Raw genomic sequence first — 23,100 nt, 5'->3', positions numbered from 1 at the left:
AGGGACCAGCATTTATGGCAACGTCATCATTAACAGCCAATGAGGGACCTACTATTACGATATTTTCTACACATCGCAGACATGACAAACTCTGGTCTACTTCACAGTGACGATAAGTGGCGTGTTGTGTTCAAAAAATGGTCCTCTCTTCGCATGAAACAAACACGACACACGTGCATATCTCCTTGTATGGGCCGTTCTGTTCCGTGACATCAGCTGTGGTGACTTTCTATGACGTTAGTCTTGTGTGACGTTAGTCTTCGGACATAGGGACCTACACACAAAGACATAGGACCTCTCAAAACCAATGAGTTTGAATATCCTTGTGTGTGAGGCTAAGTAAAATAAAGTTTTGACATTATCTTTTTGAAGCGGTGAAAGCCGCTTCCAAGGAGTGGCTTTGTGTGTCCCGTGCGTTCAGGATTGAGGATTGGTCAAGCTTCACATGACAATTTGGCCCTCCAGATAAAATCATTCATTCATTCAGAATTCATAAAAATATAGAACTAAAGCACATAGAAAGTATAGATCTAGAACACAGAATGTATAGATCTAGAACACAGATTTCATAGCTCTAGAACACATAGAATAAAGATTCACCGCTTCACTTCGAACCGAGGTTTGATTTTTTATAAATTAATGCCCTACTTCAATGGTCGTCCAAGAGTGACAAGAAAAAGTAGCAAAAACAGACAATCCACAAGCTCAAGCTTATAGATCTGTTATCTTCTCTACTCGAAAAATCTTCAAAGGGAAAGTTGTTCAGTGCATTTTATATATCCATCAAACTCAATGTTGAAAATCTCCATATATGTGCATTTGACACGATTTCTGTCGAGTCTGACGTCAGTGCATGTTGATCTCCATGTATGGATGCTTGACGGGGCCCCCAGGGGCCAGGGCGGTCCACTGCCCGCACAAAGCAATTTGTAATGTCGAAAATTGAACCAAACAAGAGCTTGTGACTGAAAGTAACAGTTTTGGACATACAAGGTTTTTGGGTGACGATTTCGATCAGGGCTCCGTGGCTTGCAGAACAGTCACCTCGCTGTCCGTCCTCATTGGTCATCGCCGGAGAAAGCGGAGAAGCTGACCGGCTCGCAGTCGAGCTTCCGCAGGTTGACCAGACACGCCGTCTGAGTGCTGCAGAACTCGGGGACGGTCACCAGAAGGACCTCCTGTCCCTCGGGGCCTCGGACCGTCCTGGACCGAAGGGACGGCGCGTTGCCGCTGAAGTACACATGGGGACACTCCTCCACCACGAACGGGTCCTTCTGGTCAAACGGGTAGCAGGCCAGAGTGTCGGGCGCCGTCGGGGCCACGTGCCTCAGCCGCAGCGTGCTCTCCAGGATGTCCAGGTGGTCGTCCATGCTGCTGTACCTCTGGATGTCGCTGACGTTCTGGCCCGACGTGCCCAGGAACGTCACACCGCCGATGTCCGCCTGGTACGGGTTGGAGACCAGCCGCAGGGTCGGGTAGACGGAGGACAGGGGGAACATGAGGCGGTGCAAGGGCTGCTGTGGCAGGGTGTGGTCGCTGGGATCGTGCGGGCCCGGCATCACGTCCACGGGCACGGAGGACACCAGCTGGACCAGCAGCTCGTCCAGCAGACGCATGGCGCCCACGCTGCCGGCCGGGGTCTTCTTGCTGAGGTACCTGGGCTTAGCGGCGGCCTCCTTATCCCGGGAGCTTTGGCTTATGAGGTTCCCGGCCAACAGGACCCGGGCGATGGTCGCCGCCGCGCTCTGCTCCCCTCCACCGCCCAGCTGACCCGTCACCATGTCCACCAGGAGCTGCAGACCCAGCTTGCCGTCGGCGTGGCGATCGCCGCCCAGGCCCAGACCCGAGGCCAGCAACACAAACCTGTCGGCCTCCAGGGGAGAAAAAGAAGGTCTCGGCGTCTGCGGGGGGAGATCGGCCGCGCAGTGATCCTCCACCGTGAACGTCCCGCCGTTCTCCTCGGTGCCGCACACGGCCACAACGCTGCCCGTGACGCATCTGTGTTTGTCCATGTTGCCCTCCAGCTTGATCCTCTGCAGCTCGTCCTCCAGGACCAGCTGGTCCGAGTCGCTGATGTACTTGGAGCGCGGAGGAGGAGGCCGGAGGTTGTGCTCCTCCCTGCTGACCTCCTTCAGGATGGAGGGCTGCAGCTCCATGCGCTTGTACAGGGTTCCCACCACGCAGCACCGCTCGCCCGCCCGGAGATCACACAGCCTCCTGATGGGTACGTCCTCTCCCCATCTCTGCCTGGCCCTCCCCGCCAGCGCGGGTCTCATCTGCGCGAGTCGTGCCGCGTAAATGCGAGCGTACTGCCGGTCGAACCTCCGCTCCCCGAGCCGGAAGCGGTCGCAGCGGGGCGAGTAGGGCGGCTGCGCCCTCTCCAGCGGCGGAGCCCGGTCTTCGGAGTCTGGGCGACGCAGCAGGGATGAGGATGAACCCTCTTTCTGGAGGCTCAGGTCAGAGAACATGACCGCGTAGAAGGAGCGGATGGCGTGTCTTCTACCAGTACTCAGAAGTGCAGCATCCACATCAGCCAGCCCTTGAAGTCAATGGAGGTTGGATTGTGCTGAATAAACAAATATGGAGATGACTGACGTCATAGTAATAACATCATCACGTCATAGATGACTGATGTCATAGAATGACCACATGACCGTCAATAAGATTTGTTGGAAGGTAACCACTGATTTTTAGGAAAAATACATTAATTAACAAGGACTGACAGAGATCTCCATATATGGCCATTATTGAGCGGTGCAAACTGCTCCTATGTTTCACTATGACCCAGAAGGACGGGGATACGAGCCGATGAATCTCATCGTCCAATCACAATCTCTGTGCCTTTCTCCCCCCCTCCCCCCACCCCTCTCTGCTCCTGTCAGCTATTCTTCTGCCGGCTGCTGCTAAACAAGGAAGTGAGTGGCGGTGGAAAACGAGTGATAAATCATAGTGATTTTGATCATTACAATGAATATAAGCATAAACAAACCAGTTCACATGAACAATATTGATGTAAAATAAGATATCTGAACGGCTAGATACATTTTGTATGCGCAACATTACAATTAAAATGTTGTGAACCATGCAAGGGGGCTGACCCAGCTGGTGTTTCTTCTTGAAATGCCTGGATCCCGAGGTTACTCTTTGTGTGAATTAGCCCAAACAGATTGTGTATGGAGATCCGGGCTCATATACATAAAGTAACTGATGCCACGGACAGAACGGCCCTTACAAGGAGATATCCTTGCAAATCAGGCTAGTCCAGCAGGTGAATTGAAGCAATAAGCCACAAGAGGCATGTGGTTACCTGGTATTTTATAACGGCTGAGAGGTGTGGTGAGTCTCCAAACCTCTCAGCCGTTATAAAATACAGGTAACCACATGCCTCGCGCGGCTTATTGCTTTTCTAAAACGGTTACGATATGGCAACATGAAAATCATTATAATCATTCCAATATTAAAGAAAAAAGTACACTTCTCCGCCACCAGGAAGAGACATTTCCTTGTTTACCAGCCACTTTCCAGGAACGGAAGCCAGTGTGCGTTTATAAAGTCACATACTTTTTTTTTCCAAAAAATAGGGAAACAACACCTTTTCATCCAGATCCTTTAGATCTAGATTTAGCTATGCTATGTGGGTGAACATCACACCAAAACCGCTAGCATAGCAACTTAAGCTAAACAGCCGAATGGTGCCTGGAGAATAGGGGGCTTGTTGCCTTTACAAGCCCCGCCCGGAGCCATTCAGTCACCGTCCTATTATTATTAATATTAATATAATAGGCGTCCTATGCATGCGGGCGGTACTTAGAAGCACCCGCACGGACGGATTTGACAGAAAATCAAGCCTCCCCTTCTCTAGTTCAGCTTCACAACACCGTGGAAAGAAATAACGCACCTGGGTTTGATATAAACTGATTCATGGTGTGGATTATAGTCTCATATACCACAGCAATTAAAGGGAAACCAGCCAATAAGAAATCAATGAATGGAACTAGCCGTTTTAGAATGGTAGGTAACGCCCTCCCAGTATGAAGCCCAGCAGAGGGTGTGGTCTGTTCTGAATGCCTCTGCCTCCATGCCTCTGTCTCCTCATGCTGTAAAGCTCACCTGTAGGGCGCTTAGTTATCCTTTAAAATCGCCCTGAAAAAACACTTACAGGCAGCAGCCATTCGCAACTGGCAATAACAAACTTTGTATTTACCTACTGTATGTATTTTTTGCACTGTTTATTTTATTTTTATTTACTTTTTTTTTTTACTATATCTACTGCATAGTACTGTGTTCTATCCGTCTGTCATTCAATGTTATATGAGATACTTCAAAGGTTTCCTATGGAAATAAATAAGCTTAGTCTTTTCTATCTCCTTTTAGTTGACCTTGTACCAGTGAACTGTACCGTCATGAAACTGTACTTTTTTCTATGCAAACTTCTAATAAAGTCTTCAATCAATCAATCAATCAATCAATCAATCAATCAATCAATCAATCAATCAATCAATCAAAACCAGTAACGAGTAAAGTAAGGTAGGCTATACTCTGCCAAAAAAGTAAAATGTACATTACAATATAGTATATATTACATATTATTCAGGTTTTGTTGGCTGCCTTTTGAAAACATTTAGGTTAAAAGGTAAAAAAAAAAACATTGCTGCAATATATTTTATAGCCTTTTTGGCTGAATGTTGACTCTTATTATGATTATTATTCCCCAAAAAATGATTCAATTCTGAAAGGAACACAGATTGTGTTGTCATCTCTTCTTTTTTAATTTTGCTGATGGGGGGGGGCAAAAGTAATAGTAACATAATATAATATGTAATATATTACTTTTGATTCCAAGTAATAAGTAATACAATGTTATAACTTTTTTAAGGAGTATAATAATATGTAAGTAGTGTATTACTCTTCGGAGTAATATTGCCCAACACAGCCAGTAAGAGAGGGTCTTGTTGATTTCCGCTTGGAAACCCCACCGATGATGTCACTGGAGTATGGGGTTTCTGAACTTCTGAAACCACATCAGCTATGCCCAAATATGACATATGTCATATCATCATTGGAGGACATACACCATATTTGGGGATATCTGTGGTGAGAACTCCATATATGATTATGGCTGAGTCACAGGCATCCGTGTGCCGTCATCCCGCATTATAAAAAGGACACGAAACATAAATTCTGCCCTTTCCAGTTGACGAGTCACCAGAGTTATAGACTGTCTCTAGTTCTCATCGGCACTGTCTCTAGTTCTAATTGAACCGTTATTTCTGTTACCTGATTAGCTCCTGAAACACTGACAACTAAGCAACAATGGGAAAGGACAAGCTTCACATTAACATTGTGGTCATTGGCCATGTCGACTCTGGCAAGTCCACCACCACCGGCCACTTGATCTACAAGTGCGGAGGGATTGACAAGAGAACCATCGAGAAGTTTGAGAAGGAAGCCGCTGAGATGGGCAAGAGCTCCTTCAAATACGCCTGGGTGTTGGACAAGCTGAAGGCAGAGCGTGAGCGTGGCATCACCATCGACATTGCTCTGTGGAAGTTCGAGACCGGCAAATACTCCATCACCATCATCGATGCCCCCGGACACAGAGACTTCATCAAGAACATGATCACTGGAACCTCTCAGGCTGACTGCGCTGTGCTCATCGTCGCCGGTGGTGTGGGTGAGTTCGAGGCCGGTATCTCAAAGAACGGTCAGACCCGCGAGCACGCCCTGCTGGCCTTCACCCTGGGCGTCAAGCAGCTCATCGTTGGAGTCAACAAGATGGACTCCACTGAGCCCCCTTACAGCCAGAAGCGTTTCGAGGAGATCAGCAAGGAAGTGACCGGCTACATCAAGAAGATCGGCTACATCCCCGCCAGCGTGGCATTTGTGCCAATCTCTGGCTGGCATGGAGACAACATGCTGGAGTCCAGTGACAAGATGACTTGGTTCAAGGGCTGGAAGGTTGAGCGCAAGGAAGGCAATGCCAGCGGAACCACCCTGTTTGAGGCTCTCGATGCCATCCTGCCTCCAAGCCGCCCCACTAACAAGCCCCTCCGTCTGCCCCTGCAGGACGTCTACAAGATTGGCGGTATTGGAACTGTACCCGTGGGCCGTGTGGAGACTGGCATCCTGAAGGCCGGCATGGTCGTCACATTTGCCCCTGCCAATGTCAGCACTGAGGTGAAGTCCGTGGAGATGCACCACGAGACGCTGGTCGAGGCCACCCCCGGCGACAACGTCGGCTTCAATGTCAAGAACGTCTCCGTCAAGGAAATCCGTCGTGGCTTCGTGGCTGGCGACAGCAAGAACGACCCTCCCATGCAATGTGGCAGCTTCACTGCCCAGGTCATCATCCTGAACCACCCTGGCCAGATCTCTAAAGGTTACACCCCTGTGCTCGATTGCCACACTGCTCACATTGCCTGCAAGTTCAGCGAGCTCAAGGAGAAGATCGACCGTCGCTCCGGCAAGAAGCTTGAGGACAACCCCAGTGCCCTGAAATCTGGTGATGCCGCCATTGTTGAGATGATTCCTGGCAAGCCCATGTGCGTGGAGACTTTCTCCGAGTACGCTCCCCTTGGACGTTTTGCTGTGCGTGACATGAGGCAGACGGTGGCTGTCGGTGTCATCAAGGCTGTGGACAAGAGGGTTGCGACTGCTGGCAAGGTGACCAAGTCTGCACAGAAGGCCGCCGCTAAGAAGTGAATTCTGCTCTTGTCAGCTGCCCCTCGGGTTGGAGGGTCTGCAGCTTATCAACCAGCCGAAGATTCTCAGAAAAAGAACCTGAGCTCTTTACTAAAGGACTGGTTGATGCTGTCGTCTTCACCTGAATCAACATGGCAGTGCCTGCTTTTCAGTTAAAAGTAAAAAGTTACAGCAAATGGTTTTGAACTGTTCTTGATGTTGATGCCACACGGTGTAACGAAAAAAATATATAATAAAAAGAAGAAAAAAGTTCTAATTGAACCGCCACTGCAGCTGAGTCTTAGCTCAACCAAAAAAAATCCCCAGTCAACTCCTATTGAGCAATGTTTGCAGTTAGGTATGTTCCCAGTAAGGCGTTTACAATGCCAGAGCAGACGGCTCTAGATCACCACCAAAACTACTTTGGGTATCAAGACTAGCGGTATTATCGCGTCCAACATCCAGCTCGGCCTACGACAGATTATGCGAAGTGCTGGAATGCATCTTGTCCATTGCACAGATTGCGGTAGGTGAGGTGTACCTGGGCAACTGCCCCAGGCAGCCCATCATACCCGTCTACCTGATGGTGGCCGGAGTTTTTGGCTAGCGCTGCTCCCCCGCTTGCTGTGTTTTTTTTTACTTGACGGCCACAGTGGTCTTAATTACCCCAATCTAAGATTCTGAATATTGTAACATTGGTCTGGATTGACGATGACGTAAAAAAAAAGAAAGACAAAAGAAGGATATAAAAATAAAATAATGGGGCAAAAAAAAACGGTCTATTAGACGTCTAATATACGTCTAAAGCATGTCTAAAATACGTCTAATATACATATAGATTTGAACGTTTTTAGACATCTAAGTTAAGGTTAGACGTTGATTAGACGTAATAGGCTAATACTTTTACTTAAAGGACTACTCCTCCCTAAAACACTTCTAGGCTCATTTTCCTACTTATATTGATCCTAAAAGACTGTCCATGGGGTCTATTAGGCACAAATGCCCCTGTTGTCCAGTTTCCCCAGCAGAACCCAGCAGCCCTCATAGCATAGAATGGACCTTATAAGCCTATCGCTTTAACACTGTTGTGGTCAAAAGTGTTTTAATTTTTCATGAATGTGGTACTAGTTGTCATTACAAACAAACATCCATGTCATTGTTGTCCCACACAAGCCCTCACACTCTGCTAAACAGATGTTATGCTTTTATGTGTTTTACCAAGTCCTGGAGAAGATGCCCTGTGATTGGCCAGTACAGTCACCTTGATTGGCACCTGTGCCAAATGCTCTCCCCAAAACATTATTTATGAGAGTGTGGTGGCTTGTGTTGGACAACCAAGGCATGGATGTGTTTATAATCAAATCAAATCAAACTTTATTTATAAAGCACATTTAAAACAACCGAAATTGACCAAAGTGCTGCCAATAGAGTGTAGCTAAGACCAGGGTTATATGTTCCCGTTTTTTAGTGCCAGTCAACAGGCGAGCGGCAGCGTTTTGGACCAGTTGTAGTCGTCTGAGGGACGACTGTTCTATGCCACTATATAGGGAGTTACAGTAGTCAAGCCTTTGGATGATGAAGGCATGTATTGCCACTTAAAGTTGTTTTTTGGGTAAAAATGGCTTGGCCTTGGCGAGGAGGCGGAGTTGAAAGAAGCTGGTTTTGACAACTGAATTTATTTGTTTGTGAAATTTGAATGTGCTATCTAAAAGTATACCGAGGTTTTTGGCGGATGTGCAGATGTTTGAGAGAATGACAACTGGTAACACATTCATGAAAAACAAAATCACTTTTGAACACAACAAATAGTGTAAAAGCGATAGGCTTATAGGCTCCACTTTATGCTATGAGAGCTGCTGAGTTCTGCTGGGGAAACTGGACAACAGAGGCATTTTTGCCTAATAGACCCCATGGACAGTCTTTTGGGATCAATATAAGTAGGAAAATGAGCCTAGAAGTGTTTTAGGGAGGAGTTGTCCTTTAAGTAAAACATTTTAGTAATTTTTACACCACTGTTAAGCCCTATACTTCTTTTCCCGGAATAACCTTCTTCTTCAGAAATAACCAATCTACAAGCTCACAACAATCCAACTGGTACAGTATCTCCATATATGGAGATCTCTGTATCTGTCCGTCCATATCCCCTTTATGCCCATATTTGGAGAACCCATATAGGGAGTGATGAGGTTAGACAACACACTCCATATGTGGGCCTGTAGGTGCATTGGGAACTCCTTGGTTATGGCTGATTCATGGTGACATGAGCGTGACATCAGAGGTATGCCCACCGGCCCGCCAGTCCTCCGCTTAGACAATGTAACTATAGAACTGTTCGCTCAGCATAGGGGTTCAACTGGTTCAAAAGCAGAGCGATTTTCTGCCATGTTTTGCTACTATACTCCTACAGATTTGGCCATAGACTCACTCAAATCGATTACACATAGGTGTGATCAAGAATGTTAATTCTTCCATTCCAATAATGGCTTATGACTGACTGCCTATTATAGTCTCTATATTATCATCCCTCCATCTCTCTTTCTCATCCTGTCTTTCTGCATCTCACACACCCTCTCTTTCTCCTTCACTTCTCCACTCCTTACTTCTATCCTTTTCATCCCCCCTCCACTTATAATCCTGTATCTGGCCTGCATGTAGACCCATTCCCATAGACATAAAAAAATCACAGAGGTGCTCATCCGCCATACCCTAGTCAAAAAATCCTATAGGATCTTTGAAATTTCCAATAGGATTCTATTGGATTTTTAAAATCCTATAGGATCATATTGGTTTTTACAAATTTCCAATACAGTCCTATAGGATTCTATCGGCACTTTAGAAAATCCGATAGGATTTTGCAAAGTTCCAATAGGATCCTATAGGGTTATATCGAACTTTGGAAATCCAATAGGATTTTTCAAAGTTCCAATAGGATTGTATTGGAACTGTAGGATTTTTTTAAAGTTCCAATATACCCTGTAGAAATGTCAAAGGTTCCAACAGAACCCTAGAGCCATGAATGGCATAATGGCATAAATATTCAACTTTTCAGTGTCTGGGTGTATATGTATATAGATCTTGTGTTTGAAATATCAATGTAATTTTTCAATAACGATTTAGTTCTTTACTAGCACTTGTATTTAGTTTTTTTGTTTTATTTATAACAAAAGACAAACTAGTGAGAAATACAGTATAAACATCCCCCTTTAACTATAAAGTGACAAATAAAAACACAACTCAAACAAAAAAGTTAGTGTCATGTGTTTTTATTACAGGATGGATTTTTCATTGCTCCATGCATGGCAAAATATATGATGCACAGAACGCCATCAGCACGGCAGCCATATCGTCGAGTGTCACGCTTCAGACATGCCAGGAGTGTACTAAAGTCAAAGTGACCTGGCACACATACCAAGTACTGTACGTCTCTGCCAATACTGTGGCTTGTTCTGTCAAGGTCTTTGCCTCTTCAAAGTTTGTTAGATATTGTACTCGGTCAGAAGCCAGCTGCATGTTTAGTCCCCACCTGGCCCATGTAGTCATGTCCAGTCTCCAAGGCATTTGTGCCTTGATCACTTGTCTTGGCTAGTGGTTCTCCAAGATGTGAGAGACTGCTTGAGTTAGGGGTTCAGTATCTTGCTGAAGGACACTTCGACACATAGCCAGGAGGAGCCTGGAATCGAATCTGGATTCTGGAACCTTCAGATTCCAAGGCGGTCGCTCTACCTCCTGAGCCACTGTCGCCCCGACAATGATGGTAGCATTGCCACAGGATACCATATAATGGACAAACAGCTGTTTCTTCTCCTCAGACACCCAGAATTTGTAAAGTTTCTGAGGGTAAGTGCTAGGGCCTAAAGGCATTATCAGAGTCTGAGGTGAAGAGCTATCACCTCAACTTTTAGGTGATAAGCTATCACCTAAAAATATGATGGCCATCATAGTCACATGGACTCACAGTGAAGTCCTATCACCGCGCCTCTGTGCCTCTAAAACCAAGGGGCACACTGATTGGTCTAGATCTAGATTGGTCTAGATAGGGGTGATGGGGAGATGTCTAGGTCTGCGGTGATGGCTCTTCACCGCGGCTAATGGCATAATGTTGTAGTTTTCTGACTTTAAAAGACTTCACCGCGGACTACACAATGATAGGTCCATTAGATGGAGTCTTGAAGAGGTGAGTCTCATATTACGGCGGAACATTGGGAGTGTGTCTGCAGTTCGAACTGCAATGGGGAGTTTGTTCCACAGTTTGGGAGCCAGAATGGAGAAGGGTCTGGGACGTGTGGAGTGTCGTCCCCAACGTTATAGGGATCGTCCCCTGTGTTAGGTGATCTGAGTGAGCGGGATGGGTTTGATGGGTTGAATTAGTCTCTGAAGATATGGGGGTGCCATACCTGTGGTTGCTTCGTAGGCCAACATCAGTGTTTTGTACTCTGTGCAGTAACCACATTACTGTACAGGACAGTAGCTGCTAATAGGGGATATCGCTCTCACTTGTTGGAGACCAGCCAGAGATGGGAGATTTTGATCCACCACCTCCAGAGACATCAGACAAGAGACTCTGCTCTCCCAGGACCCGATGCTATGCTTCTGTTCATCCTGCGTTTGTACCAAGCACAATTTATTTGTACCTCACTTCCCTCTTTGGGTGCATGCCAGCCAGCCAGCCTGTACAGTACAGTGCTGTACAGTACAGCAGGCCATCCATTACAGAGAGTCTGTCTGGCCCACTGTGTGAGTAATAAGCCTTCTTCGACTTAATGTGATGATATCGGTGTGGGCAATTATTGCAGCCGACGACTCTATTCTGGGCAGAAATCCGAGACCTGGGCGGCCAACGCAGCGTTGTAATGTATACCAATCCAATGTAATGCACACTTGGATAAAGGCGTTACGGTTTATAAATGCACCATTTACCATTCTTGTCCCAGAGGAGGCTCGGCCGCGTGTCAGGAGGTGCAGAGGGCTGGCACGTGCCGCCAAGACTCTGACAAAATGTCAATAATACGTAGAGACCCGTCACCCGACCCGATAGCCCAGTGGGTCAGGGTGCGTACCACATGGGTGTAACGCGTGACAGCGGTACACCACTGACACTGATGGGGGCACAGGCTGTGCCCGAGGCTGAATGATAGGCAGGCTTAGCTCTGCCAATGTGCTGAAGCTGAAGCTATTCTATAAGCCTAAAGCATACATGGGCAACTGGCGGCCCGGCCCACCTTCACTTAATGCGGCCCACAGGTTAATACCGGAATACTGATATATTTCTGATTTCAGCTGTTACAATTCCAAACATGACCTGCTTTAATTCCGTCAGTCAATATTAGTAGCTTAATGACTAGTATAGTAGTATTAAAATGTATTTTTTTTTATGTCCAATGTATTTGTATGTTGGTTCATGAAGGTAACATGAGTATATAACTAAATGCATTTGAAATTAGATAAAAATGTTACATTTCAGGATTCCAACTCAAAAACAACAAAAAATTATTCAGGATTCAAATTCAAAAGAAGCTAAAATAGTCGATCTACAAGCTCAAAACGCATCGCGCTGCGATGCGTTTTGAGCTTGTAGATCTGCTATTTTTGCTTCTTTTGTATGAGATACTAGAATGACAAAGTAGGACGTAGCAATATGCAATGTGGCCCTCTGGAGTGACGGTGGAAATATAGTGGCCCTTGGCATCATCAAAGTTGCCCACCCCTGGTGGCTAGGTCATGCACACAATGGCTAGGTCATGCACACATCCTGGATGTCAGCCAGACACAACATAATACAGTGTTTCTGCAGCCTGTTATTGACCACAGCTGCCCAGTGGGACCCTTTTCCTCTCCTCCGAGCACATTGGCTGCATGGTTATTCACCGTCACTGGCGAACCAGACAGCTCGGAGACAGGGTCCCTGGTCAGAGACCCCTGGAAATTGAGCGATTGAATACTTTAGTGGCAACTTTGTTAACGGTACGGGTGGTACAGAGGATATATCCTGCAGAGAACACTCTGGATGTAATTCCTGCAACCAGTAGTATGTAGTCACGGAAAAGACAGCATCCGCCTCTTCAGCTTTATTCAGTGGAAAACAGGCAGATCTCTTTCTTCTTCTTTTTACGGGGTTCCGCTCAGTATGCCGACGGGCCGCTGTTCTGACTAGCGTCGGCAGGTTAGTTACTCGTCACGGTTACTGAGGTTAGGTTTAGGGAGGTTAGGGTTAGAGTTAGGGTTAGTTTTAGTGTCGGAGTACCGGCCCGTCGGCACACTGATGCGGACCCCTTTTTACAGGGACTAAAAAAAGAAAGAAGAAAATAACAAAAGATATTACACAACAGAGGACTATAATCTATCAGAATGATAAAAAGTACTTTATTCTCAAATCGAGTTCCGTCAGAGTGGCAGACTGAAGGAGTTATGAACTTTACAGTTTGCTTGCTAGGAGACATGCAGACCCAAAGTGGGGTCCTTGGGGGGGATTTCAGGGGGTCCACAAGTAAACGTAATGTTTGGGAGCATAAATCGGTGTGCAGACTTTTATTGTTCTACCTGGATTTCAGGGGGTCCCCATGCAAAATGAGCTGATATACTGTCGTGCCAAAATCTGTTCAAACACTTTAATCATATCAAGCTTGTGACAGCCAGGGACAGAGTGGGACCCAAAATCAGGCCGGGAGTCATATACACCCACCCAGGCCACATTTGCTCGCGGGCGTGACGATGTGACAAGCTTGTTATTCCATATGATATGATATGATATGATATGATATGATATGATATGATATGATATGATATGATATGATATGATATAGTACTTTATTGTCAGTTCACACTGAAATTTGTCTTGCGACACAGCAGCCATGTATGTGACACATAACATATATACAAACATTTAACACAGGTAACAAAAACAAGACAGGTTTACATACATAAGGATAATATAGACAAGAGCAGTGTTCACCGCCAAGCCTACCTCTGGCCAAACTCCTGATTAAGCCTTAAAGTCGACTGATGGACAAAGGACCTTTTTAGTCTGACCTTTTTTGTGTTCTGGAACACCGTATCTCCTTCCTGAAGGCACCTATATTCTCTATGCAACACATGGCTACTATTAGAGGTAATATTCCTTGCCAACCTTAGAATGCTGTTATCATACGTAGTCGTATATAGCCTCTGAAGTGGTTGTCCAACTATCTTTGAACATATGTTCAGTTTAGATTGACAGTCACAAGACAAGTCTTTTAAACTGAGTCACACAACAACACTTTTCAAATGACAGTCACACAACAACTCTATTAAAATGATAGTCACACAACAACTCTATTAAAATGACAGTCACACAACAACACTTTTCAAATGACAGTCACACAACAACACTATTAAAATGACAGTCACACAACACTATTAAAATGACAGGCACACAACAACACTCTATTAAAATGACAGTCACACAACAACACTCTATTAAAATGACAGTCACAACACTCATTGAATGCCCTTTTCAAGATGGCCGCCAAGTACCAGGATGCCACGTTCTTAAATTTCTAGTGCACGGATCAATTTTTAGTGCACGGATCGTGCACGCCCATGCACCATATATCCACCATATGTGTAGTACTTTTTAACAGCTTTCAAACAAAAAAATCCGCTTGGAAATCCGTTCAGGCATTCATGAGATAGAAGCCTTCAAAGTCAGACAAAACAAACACTGCCACCTTCCTAAATTTCTAGTGCACGGATCAATTTTTAGTGCACGGATCGTGCACGCCCATGCCTAGATCATGCACCATATGCGTAGTACTTTTTAACAGCTTTCAAACAAAAAAATCCGCTTGGAAATACGTTCAGGCATTCATGAGATACAAGCCTTCAAAGTCAGACAAAACAGCCATTTTTGACATTTTGAAAGATGTGTTTGTTATGGGGCTAAACATGCAATTTCGCAATTGCGATCATGCCTAATACATTTGAGGCATTTTTAGAATTTTTTTTATAAAAAAAAAATTTGTAAAAAAAAAAAAAAAGTTTTTTTTTTTTTTCAAAATGGCTTCCAACTCGGGAAACTCGGGCTGTGGCAGCCTGGGACTACTGTAATAACTCGGGAAACTCGGGCCTTGGCAGTCAATGAGTTAAACACAACCACCATGACCACAGGCTGCCCCCCACAGTCCTCCATTCCAGTACCTTGCTGTTCTCTAATCTCTACCCTCACAACACATAATGTGTCCTTATGTCCTTTATTATTTATATGGTATTAAATGGAATTAAACAACACGATTGCATTATTTTACACACATGTCCTGGTTATTTGTATGAAAATAACTTATTTAGGCTATACTATAAATAAGAAATCATTGGAAGCTTCTCAGGAACATTCTTTATGATTCTATGGATTACATCTCATCTTTCTCTCTCATATAAAGTATGGTAATCATCTCTGAGTCTCAGCACACAGCAGATAACAAGATATCAGGGTTGTAATGTCCTCCTACGCTACACGTCAATGTGTGGAGCAAGGTTTAAAGTTCAGGGTTATTATCATACGAATTTAAAATTATTGTTCTTTGAGCCTCCTCAATGGTGGGACAACAATTAAAATAACTTTATAACTTTATGACAAATACAGTAGTCATAATAAAACATTTTGAAGGATAGATAGATTAATTAATTTGAGTTCACTGATTAAATCAATGTAGTGTTATTGTTATCCGTTAACGACATCTATTGCTTGCCCTCCCTCCCTCTCTGTCTCTCTCGCTATTACACTCATAAACTCAGCACACACACACACACACACACACACGCACACGCACACACACACACACACACACACACACACACACACACACACACACACACACGCACGCACACACGCACACCGGTTAGAACCTCCCATGTCATGTGATTTCTGGGAAGGTGAAACCAACCTGAACTCTCTGTTCATCAGTCAGTCGGCTCTAAAATGGCACAACAACAAGCAGTTCAACTGGATCAGGATCAGCTGTGCTGTTCGATCTGTCTGGATCTACTGAAGGATCCAGTGACAGTTCCCTGTGGACACAGTTACTGCAGAGGTGTATCGAGGGATACTGGAGTCAGGATGATCAGAGAGGGACGCTCAGCTGTCCACAGTGCAGAGATACCTTTCACCCAAGACCTGTTCTGAAGAAAAACACCATGTTGGCTGAGGTGCTGGACAGCCTGAAGGAGACAGGACTCCAAGATGTTCCTCCTGATCACCGCTACGCTGGAGCTGGAGATGTGGCCTGTGATGTCTGCACTGGGAGGAGACTGAAAGCTGTTAAGACTTGTCATCAGTGTCTGGTCTCTTACTGTGACCCTCACCTCCAGCCTCACTATCAATCTCCTGCCTTTAAGAAACACAAGCTGGTCAAAACATCCAGCCAGCTCCAGGAGAACATCTGCTCTCGTCACAACAAGGTCAGAGAGCTCTTCTGGCCCACTGATCAGCAGTGTATCTGTTCTCTGTGCTCCGTGGAGGAACACAAAGGTCACAATATGATCTCAGCCGCAGCGGAAATGACTGAGAGACAGAAAGAGCTTGTTACAAATCAACAAAACACCCTGCAGAGAATCCAGGAGAGAGAGAAAGACGTGAAGGTGCTTCACCAGGAGGTGGAGTCCATCAACCACAGTGCTGACAGAGCAGTGGAGGACAGTGACACCATCTTTAAGGAGATGATCTCTTCCATGGAGAGAAGACGATCTGAGGTGAGAGAGCTGATCAGAGAGCAGCAGGAACGTGAGGTGAGTCATGCTGAAGAAGTGAGGAGGCGTGTGGAGCAGGAGGTCACTGAACTGAGGAGGAGACATGCTGAGCTGCAGCAACTCTCACACACAGAGGAGCCCATCCATTTCCTACACAGTTTCACCGCCTCCCTGTCAATGATCAGTGAATCTACACATCCAGTCAGCAGCCACGTCCGTCCTCTGAGATACTTTGAAGACGTGACTGCGGCCGTGTCCAAGATGAGGGACAGGCTAGGGGACATTCTTAAAGACGAAGGTACAAGCGTCTCAGAGACAGTGAACAGAGTGGATGTTTTACTGTCAACACCAGCGAAACCCAAGACCAGAGCCGAGTTCTTACAATATTCACGTCCGATCCCACTGGATCCTAACACAGCACATCAACGCCTGTCTCTGTCTAAAGGGAACAGAAAAATAACACTGATGATCCAACAACAATCATATCCTCCTCACCCAGAGAGATTCACTGAACAGTGGCAGGTTCTGAGTAGAGAGGCTTTGGCTGGACGCTGTTACTGGGAGGTAGAGAGGAGTGGAGACTGTGCTTTTATAGCAGTCTCATATAAAGATATCAGCGGTACAAGAGATAATAAAGAAAGTGGATTTGGATACAATGATAGATCTTGGTCTTTGCAGCGTGAGAGAGGTTATGTTTTGTTATGTTTTCAGACACAGAGGCATTGAGACTAGAATCCCAGGTCCTTCCTCTTACAGAGTAGGAGTGTACGTGGACCACAGTGCAGGTACCCTGTCCTTCTACAACGTCTCTGATGACACCATGACTCTCCTCCACAGAGTCCACACCACGTTCACCCAACCCCTCTATGCTGGGCTCGGGTTTTTGTGGGGATTTTATTTTTATGTAGCGGACGCTGAGTTGTGTGACCTCGAGTAGATCTGACCTTGTGTTTGTCTCTCATGACTCCACAGTCATGTGTAATTAAAATTGTAATTAAAAACATTATCAGCGTCCAAAGATTTAACTGTTGATGTTAAAAAAAAAGTTAAAAAAAGGAAGCTGTATCAAAGCATGTTCATTTTATTTGTTCATTTTGTTTTTTATTTGTTTATTGAGAAACCATTGTATAATTTGATAATGTCTCCTATTCATACAATTTATGTCTGAGTCGTTTTGGTTCCATTTTTTGTCTGGTTGATATGCTCCAATGAGCACTTATATTACAAATGAATGACCTTTTGAAAATTAACTGATTCTATTCAATTGAATGTAATAAATATTAACCAACATGATAATACGTGTGTGTGTGTGTGTGTGTGTGTGTGTGTGTGTGTGTGTGTGTGTGTGTGTGTGTGTGTGTGTGTGTGTGTGTGTGTGTGTGTGTGTGTGCGTGTGCGTGTGTGACTTTATGTGTATTGTATTTCATTATTTTATGACAGTACTTTAACCTGGTATATTGTCGCTGTCAGGTGGAAGCCTCATATGTCCAAAACCATTACTTTTCTGGAAATACTAATAATTTCCAATTTTCAGTACTTTTACTTCTACTGCACTACTGTACATCTCAGAGGCAAATAGTGTACAGCCAGGGCTGCGCTGTGAGTGTGAGCTGTGAAGCGCTGCTGCACTGGCTGTGGCTGGCCTGAGGCAAGGGGATTCTTTTTTTTTTTTTTTGATTGGCAGCCAGGCAGGCCAATAAGGAGGCAGACCACCAGGAACAGTTCCGGTGCTCCCGATGGCCGGGATGGTGTTTTTTACTGGTGTTTCAGTCCGAGTGTGGGGAAAGGGTGCGTTCGGAAATGCGCACCGGACTGCGCGGGCGTTTATCGTGGGCTTGCCCAGGCCTTACGGCCTGGGCATAAATATAACGATTGCATTCACCACGGCTTCGTAACTCGCGCGGCGCTCCGCCGGCCGCGCGGCCCTGGCCCGCTCTTCGCGGCCACTCGCGCCTGCGGCGCTCGGGGGCGAAGAGCAGGACCAAGGTCCGCTGGCCTTCGCGCCGCTTGCAATGTCGTGGACAATAAAACGAGCGCACCCTTTCATACACTCTGACTGAATCACCAGTAAAAAACACTCTCTCCCCGATGGCCACCCCGCGCATGCTTGCGAGTCGCGACGCACCACATAAAGGCACAGCGCAAGCGTGATGTCATCGGTTCGAAATCCGTTGTGCAACCTGTGACATCATAGCTGTCTCGGCCATCACCGCCCTGTAACAAGAGGGGGGCGTGACCAGCGCCCACCTATAGGCAGACTACGCAGTCTGCGTAGAGCCCCCCGACCAAAAAGGCCCCCACCGCCCCCCTCCTCTCTGCAGAAAAGAACGTACTGCTGCATGGTTAATCGTTTTCAAACCGAAATCGCGATGCGAAATCCCGCGATTAGCGACTCTGCGAAGTAGACTTCCCAAGCAATATGGAGACGTTTTAATTTTTGAAATCCCTTCATAATTGACTAAGGAATGATCAAATCAAACTGTGGTGACTTTCTTTGCTTCCGACTCGTTCCGAGCATCCACACCGTTGAAAGTGAAAGTGAATTTGGCACAGTGGCTGCTGAGCAGGACTCTGCCAGTGCAGGGGCGTAGCCAGGAATTACATTTTGGTAGGCGAAATGCCTACCAAGGGGTAGGCAAGGGGGCCTAGGGGTGCTGCAGGTGTTCCAGGTGTTTAAATAAGAAAAGAACAAATCAAACATAGCAAAAATACGTTGCCTGTTGTTGTTATTTTTTATTTATTCATTTATATATATTTTTTATTTATATATATATATTTCCATTATAAAATGGATTAAAAAATTATAAAAAATATTAGGCCTATTATTTTTCAAACAGCAAAAATACGTTGCCTGTTGTTGTCGTTTTGTATTTATTCATTTATATATATATATATATATATATATATATATATATTTCCATTATAAAATGGATTAAAAAATGATAAAAAATATTAGGCCTATTATTTTTTCGCGGGGGCTCGCTACGCTCGCGCCCGCAGGAAGGCCCCCTAGCAGAATCACGCTTAGGGCCCCCATGGGCCCAAAAACGGCTCTGGGCGTGACCAGGGGCATCACAAGGGGTAACAAGAGGGGGGCGTGACCATGGGCATCACGAGGGGGGGGGGGTTACTATAGGGCCCAAGGTGTTGGGGCCTTCATTATATTGAAAAATAGCAGATACAGTACAAGAGATCTGCTATTTTTGAAAAGTCGTAAAAATGTGTGCAAATCTTGTATATTGCAATTATGTATATTTTAAGCGAACATTTGTAACTCAAGATTTGCTTCTGGGGGGGTCCCTGGAACTAAATATTTTGAGATGGGAAACATAGGTTTTTCAAAAAACCTTAGAAGGATTTGAAATTAAGACTTGCCCAAATGTTCACGATTTTTCAAAAATAGCAGATCTACAGTATAAGCTCGCAGCGCTGCACTCTGTATATTTGGTGCGACACCCCTGCCTCCTACCGACCGTCCCGACCGCCAGCTCAGCCGGCCACGCCCAGCTAACAGCTCTGGACCAGGGACCGCTTGAAAAGCGTTCGCAGCCCACCCACCTGGCAGAAGAAATTTTATCATTTTACCATAACCTTTAACTGTACTACCTGTACTGTTAACAAAGTTGTCAATGAAGTGTTCAATCTCCAGGGGTCTCTGACCAGCAGGGACCCTGCCCAACACGCATGTGTCTCCGAGCTGTCTGGTCGCCAATGACGACCGGTGAATAACCATGCTCAGAGGAGAGGAGAAGGGTCCCACTGGGTGGCTGTGGCCAATAACAGGCTGTAGTATAACCATGTTCTGTCTGGCTGACATCCAGGATGTGTGCATCATGGGCCTGGACCTACTCCACTGCTGGGGAGTCATTGTAGCTGGAGGCCTCTACCTAGAGCATACATGGGCAACTGGCAGCCCGGGGGCCACATGCGGCCCTCACCTTCACTTAATGCGGCCCGCAGGTTAATACCGGAATACTGAATATAGTATTGATTTCAGCTGTTACGATTCCAAACATGACCTGCTTTAATTCTGTCAGTCTATATTAGTAGCTCAATGACCACTGACCAGTATAGTAGTATTAAAATGTATTTTTTATGTCCATTGTTTTTGTATTTAGGTTCATTCAGTTCAGTTAATTAAATGTGTTTGAAATTCAATCAAAATGTTACATTTCAGGATTCCAATTAAAAAATGACAAAAAAATAATTCAGGATTCCAATTCAAAAGAAGCAAAAATATCCGCACCGCGATGCGTTTTGAGCTTGTAGATCTGCTATTTTTGCTTCTTTTATATGAGATACTAGAATGACAAAGTAGGACGTAGCAATATTGTGGCCCTCTGGAGTGAAGGTGGAAATATAGTGGCCCTTGGCATCATCAAAGTTGCCCACCCCTGACCTAGAGCCTGCCAGGCTTATAGAAACCATGAGCCCTTCAGCCTCTCCACAGTGGGAGAGCTGACTGTTGCTGTGCAGAGTGTCTGGTGGCCCGGCCCCGGCCGTATAGTGCAGTTATAGTGATGCCATGCGTCGCAAGCTTCAGGCATCAAAGGGGGCTTGAGCCCCTGCCCTTTTACCAGTCTGTAAAAAATGCCCTCTCTCCAGACCATGAATGCAATTTTTACTGTGGTGAAAGAAATGAAAATGACCTCTTTCCATGCCATACCTGAAGGCAGCATTCAAGAGAATTGCCTTGTCCAAAGTCTCCTGAAATTTGAACGCAGCATCTTATGTTGAAAGAATTGCCCTCTCTTTGTAGAAATCCATGCTGTTACGCCACATCTCCAGTATTCACTTGATTATGCTTTGTTCAGTGTGGTATCTGGACCTCCTTGATCACAACGCGTCGCACGCACTGTGAGCTTGGAGGTCTGCTATTTTCTGAGCCCCTGCCCCTTTTCTATATTTTCACCAAAAGGCCCTTTTAGAAATTTCAGCCCTTGCCTCTCTAACATTCTCTGCACGTCCCTGGCAAGCTTGATAAGGTTAACGTTTCTAAACACAAAACGTACCACCCACCCCTAGGGGTGTAACGATACATTTTAATAGCGATTCGATACATATCATGATACATGGTTGACGATATGATACATGGACGATATTGGTTCATTCATGGCGATAAGATACGATTCGATTCAATGATTTAAAAAGATATAGTAACTACTTAGCAAAGAAATTAAATCTGTGTGAAAGGTGTGGATAGTGCAGGTTTTTAAGGGAAACGTACACATGTATAAGTATTATTATGGATATAAATAAGTAAACACAGTGATTATCTGCCAAATACATGGACATTGTATATTGATAAACCTGTACCTTGACAGAGATTACACACACTTATCGATAGACCAGTGTAGCTATATGGAAAGGAAAGGTAATTAAACCCCTCCTTTTAATTTTTTCTTCTTAAAAATGCTAAATACAATGCACAAGTAGGTAGTATCGATACAATCGATTCTTTGCACTGCCGATTCGATACGATACAAAATAAAACGATACGATTCAATTGTAGCTGTTTTCATTTCGATATACACCCCTACCCACCCCCCATCTCTCTCTCTCTCTCTCTCTCTCTCTCTCTCTCTCTCTCTCTCTCTCTCTCTCTCTCTCCCACCTCTCCTCCTGAAATTAAGCATAAAAATGCCAAAAATAGACCCAGTGCTTGGCGTGCCTGTTTGGTATTCATGCGGGCTGCAGTCTCCAGAACGGTGGTAGGTATTCATATCACCACGACGGCCCAGCGCATGCAGAGGTGTTTTACACTCACCATCAATCTCCTCCCATCCAGTCGTTAACATGTAACTTCCCTTCATTGATTTATGAGGCACGGAGCTGATTATCTTGTATGGGCCTATCTGTGGTAGCGGCAAACTGCCACGAAGAGGAATGCCATCTCAAAGCAGAGTGGTAGCCTCTATAGCAGGGTTCCCCAATAGGCGGCCCGTGGGCCATTTGCGGCCTGATAAATGCAAAACGAACGGTTTTGGACATACAAGATTTTCACCCGACAACGAGGATATCTGAACTGTCGCTGGAGTAGTGGGAACGCCACCGTCGCCCCGTGCAATGTTGTGGCCCTCGGCTTGGTACCCTAGACATGATTCGGCCCTTGGGGAAAACTTATCGGAGAACCCTGCTCTATAGCCTCGGACAAGACCCAAGAGTTTATGTCTTCAGGCAGAAACCAGCTTGAATGTCCAACAAACGTTACGTCTCAGGAAATGGGTAGAAGGACGTGGAAGGACATAGATATTATTTAGTCACTGCTGGAAGGAGCTAAGCTCCAACATCTGGCTTTGTCCAGGACAGCATCTGGCCTACATCTGGCCTACACCTGGCCTACATCTGGCCCACATCTGGCCTACATCTGGCCTACACCTGGCCTACATCTGGCCTACATCTTAGCACAAAGTGCTCAAGGTTTGTATACGCCCAGGGTCACATTGACCAAGCTGCACAGGACGCTTAATGAAACTAGAAAAGATGCAATTGGAAATTGCAAGTGTGGTTGCCAACGTGACTATTATGCTGCAGCAAGCTAACTGTGAAGCTCGACCAGTACTCCAGCTAGCACCACTCCCATTGATTCCCTATCAAGGTAAAAACCCATTCACAAATAAAGTTTATCTAAGAATAAATAAAGTTTCCCCAGGACTACAGTGTGTTGCCCTGTTGGGAAACCACACTAATGAACACATTAAT

General features: G+C 45.4%; 2 protein-coding genes and 1 pseudogene across 3 annotated transcripts in view; 2 read left to right on the top strand and 1 right to left on the bottom strand.

The window, feature by feature from the left end:
• Positions 1-1,058: 1,058 nt before the first annotated feature.
• On the bottom strand, positions 1,059-2,468 carry LOC308286043 (DNA polymerase delta subunit 2-like; the record flags this gene model as incomplete). The annotated part of the gene is made up of 1 exon (XM_080727005.1): positions 1,059-2,468. One exon carries the CDS (start codon positions 2,466-2,468, stop codon positions 1,059-1,061), a length of 1,410 nt encoding a protein of 469 aa, XP_080583131.1.
• A 2,839-nt stretch (positions 2,469-5,307) lies between these two features.
• Positions 5,308-6,702, top strand: LOC308285437 (elongation factor 1-alpha-like; the record flags this gene model as incomplete). The annotated part of the gene is made up of 1 exon (XM_080726203.1): positions 5,308-6,702. Exon 1 carries the CDS (start codon positions 5,314-5,316, stop codon positions 6,700-6,702), a length of 1,389 nt encoding a protein of 462 aa, XP_080582329.1. The 5' UTR covers positions 5,308-5,313.
• Positions 6,703-15,631: 8,929 nt separating this feature from the next.
• The window catches only part of LOC308286041 (E3 ubiquitin-protein ligase TRIM16-like), a 52,655-nt pseudogene continuing 45,186 nt past the window's right edge, over positions 15,632-23,100 (top strand). The window contains exon 1 of the transcript in view: positions 15,632-17,277. The product of the transcript in view is annotated as an E3 ubiquitin-protein ligase TRIM16-like (transcript). The remainder of the gene's footprint in view (positions 17,278-23,100) is intronic.

Source organism: Nannobrachium achirus, assembly GCF_963921795.1.
Source record: "Nannobrachium achirus genome assembly, chromosome: 5".
Taxonomy (NCBI): domain Eukaryota; kingdom Metazoa; phylum Chordata; class Actinopteri; order Myctophiformes; family Myctophidae; genus Nannobrachium; species Nannobrachium achirus.
Note: the sequence above shows the minus strand (reverse complement) of the source record. Positions and strands in the feature narration are given on the sequence as shown.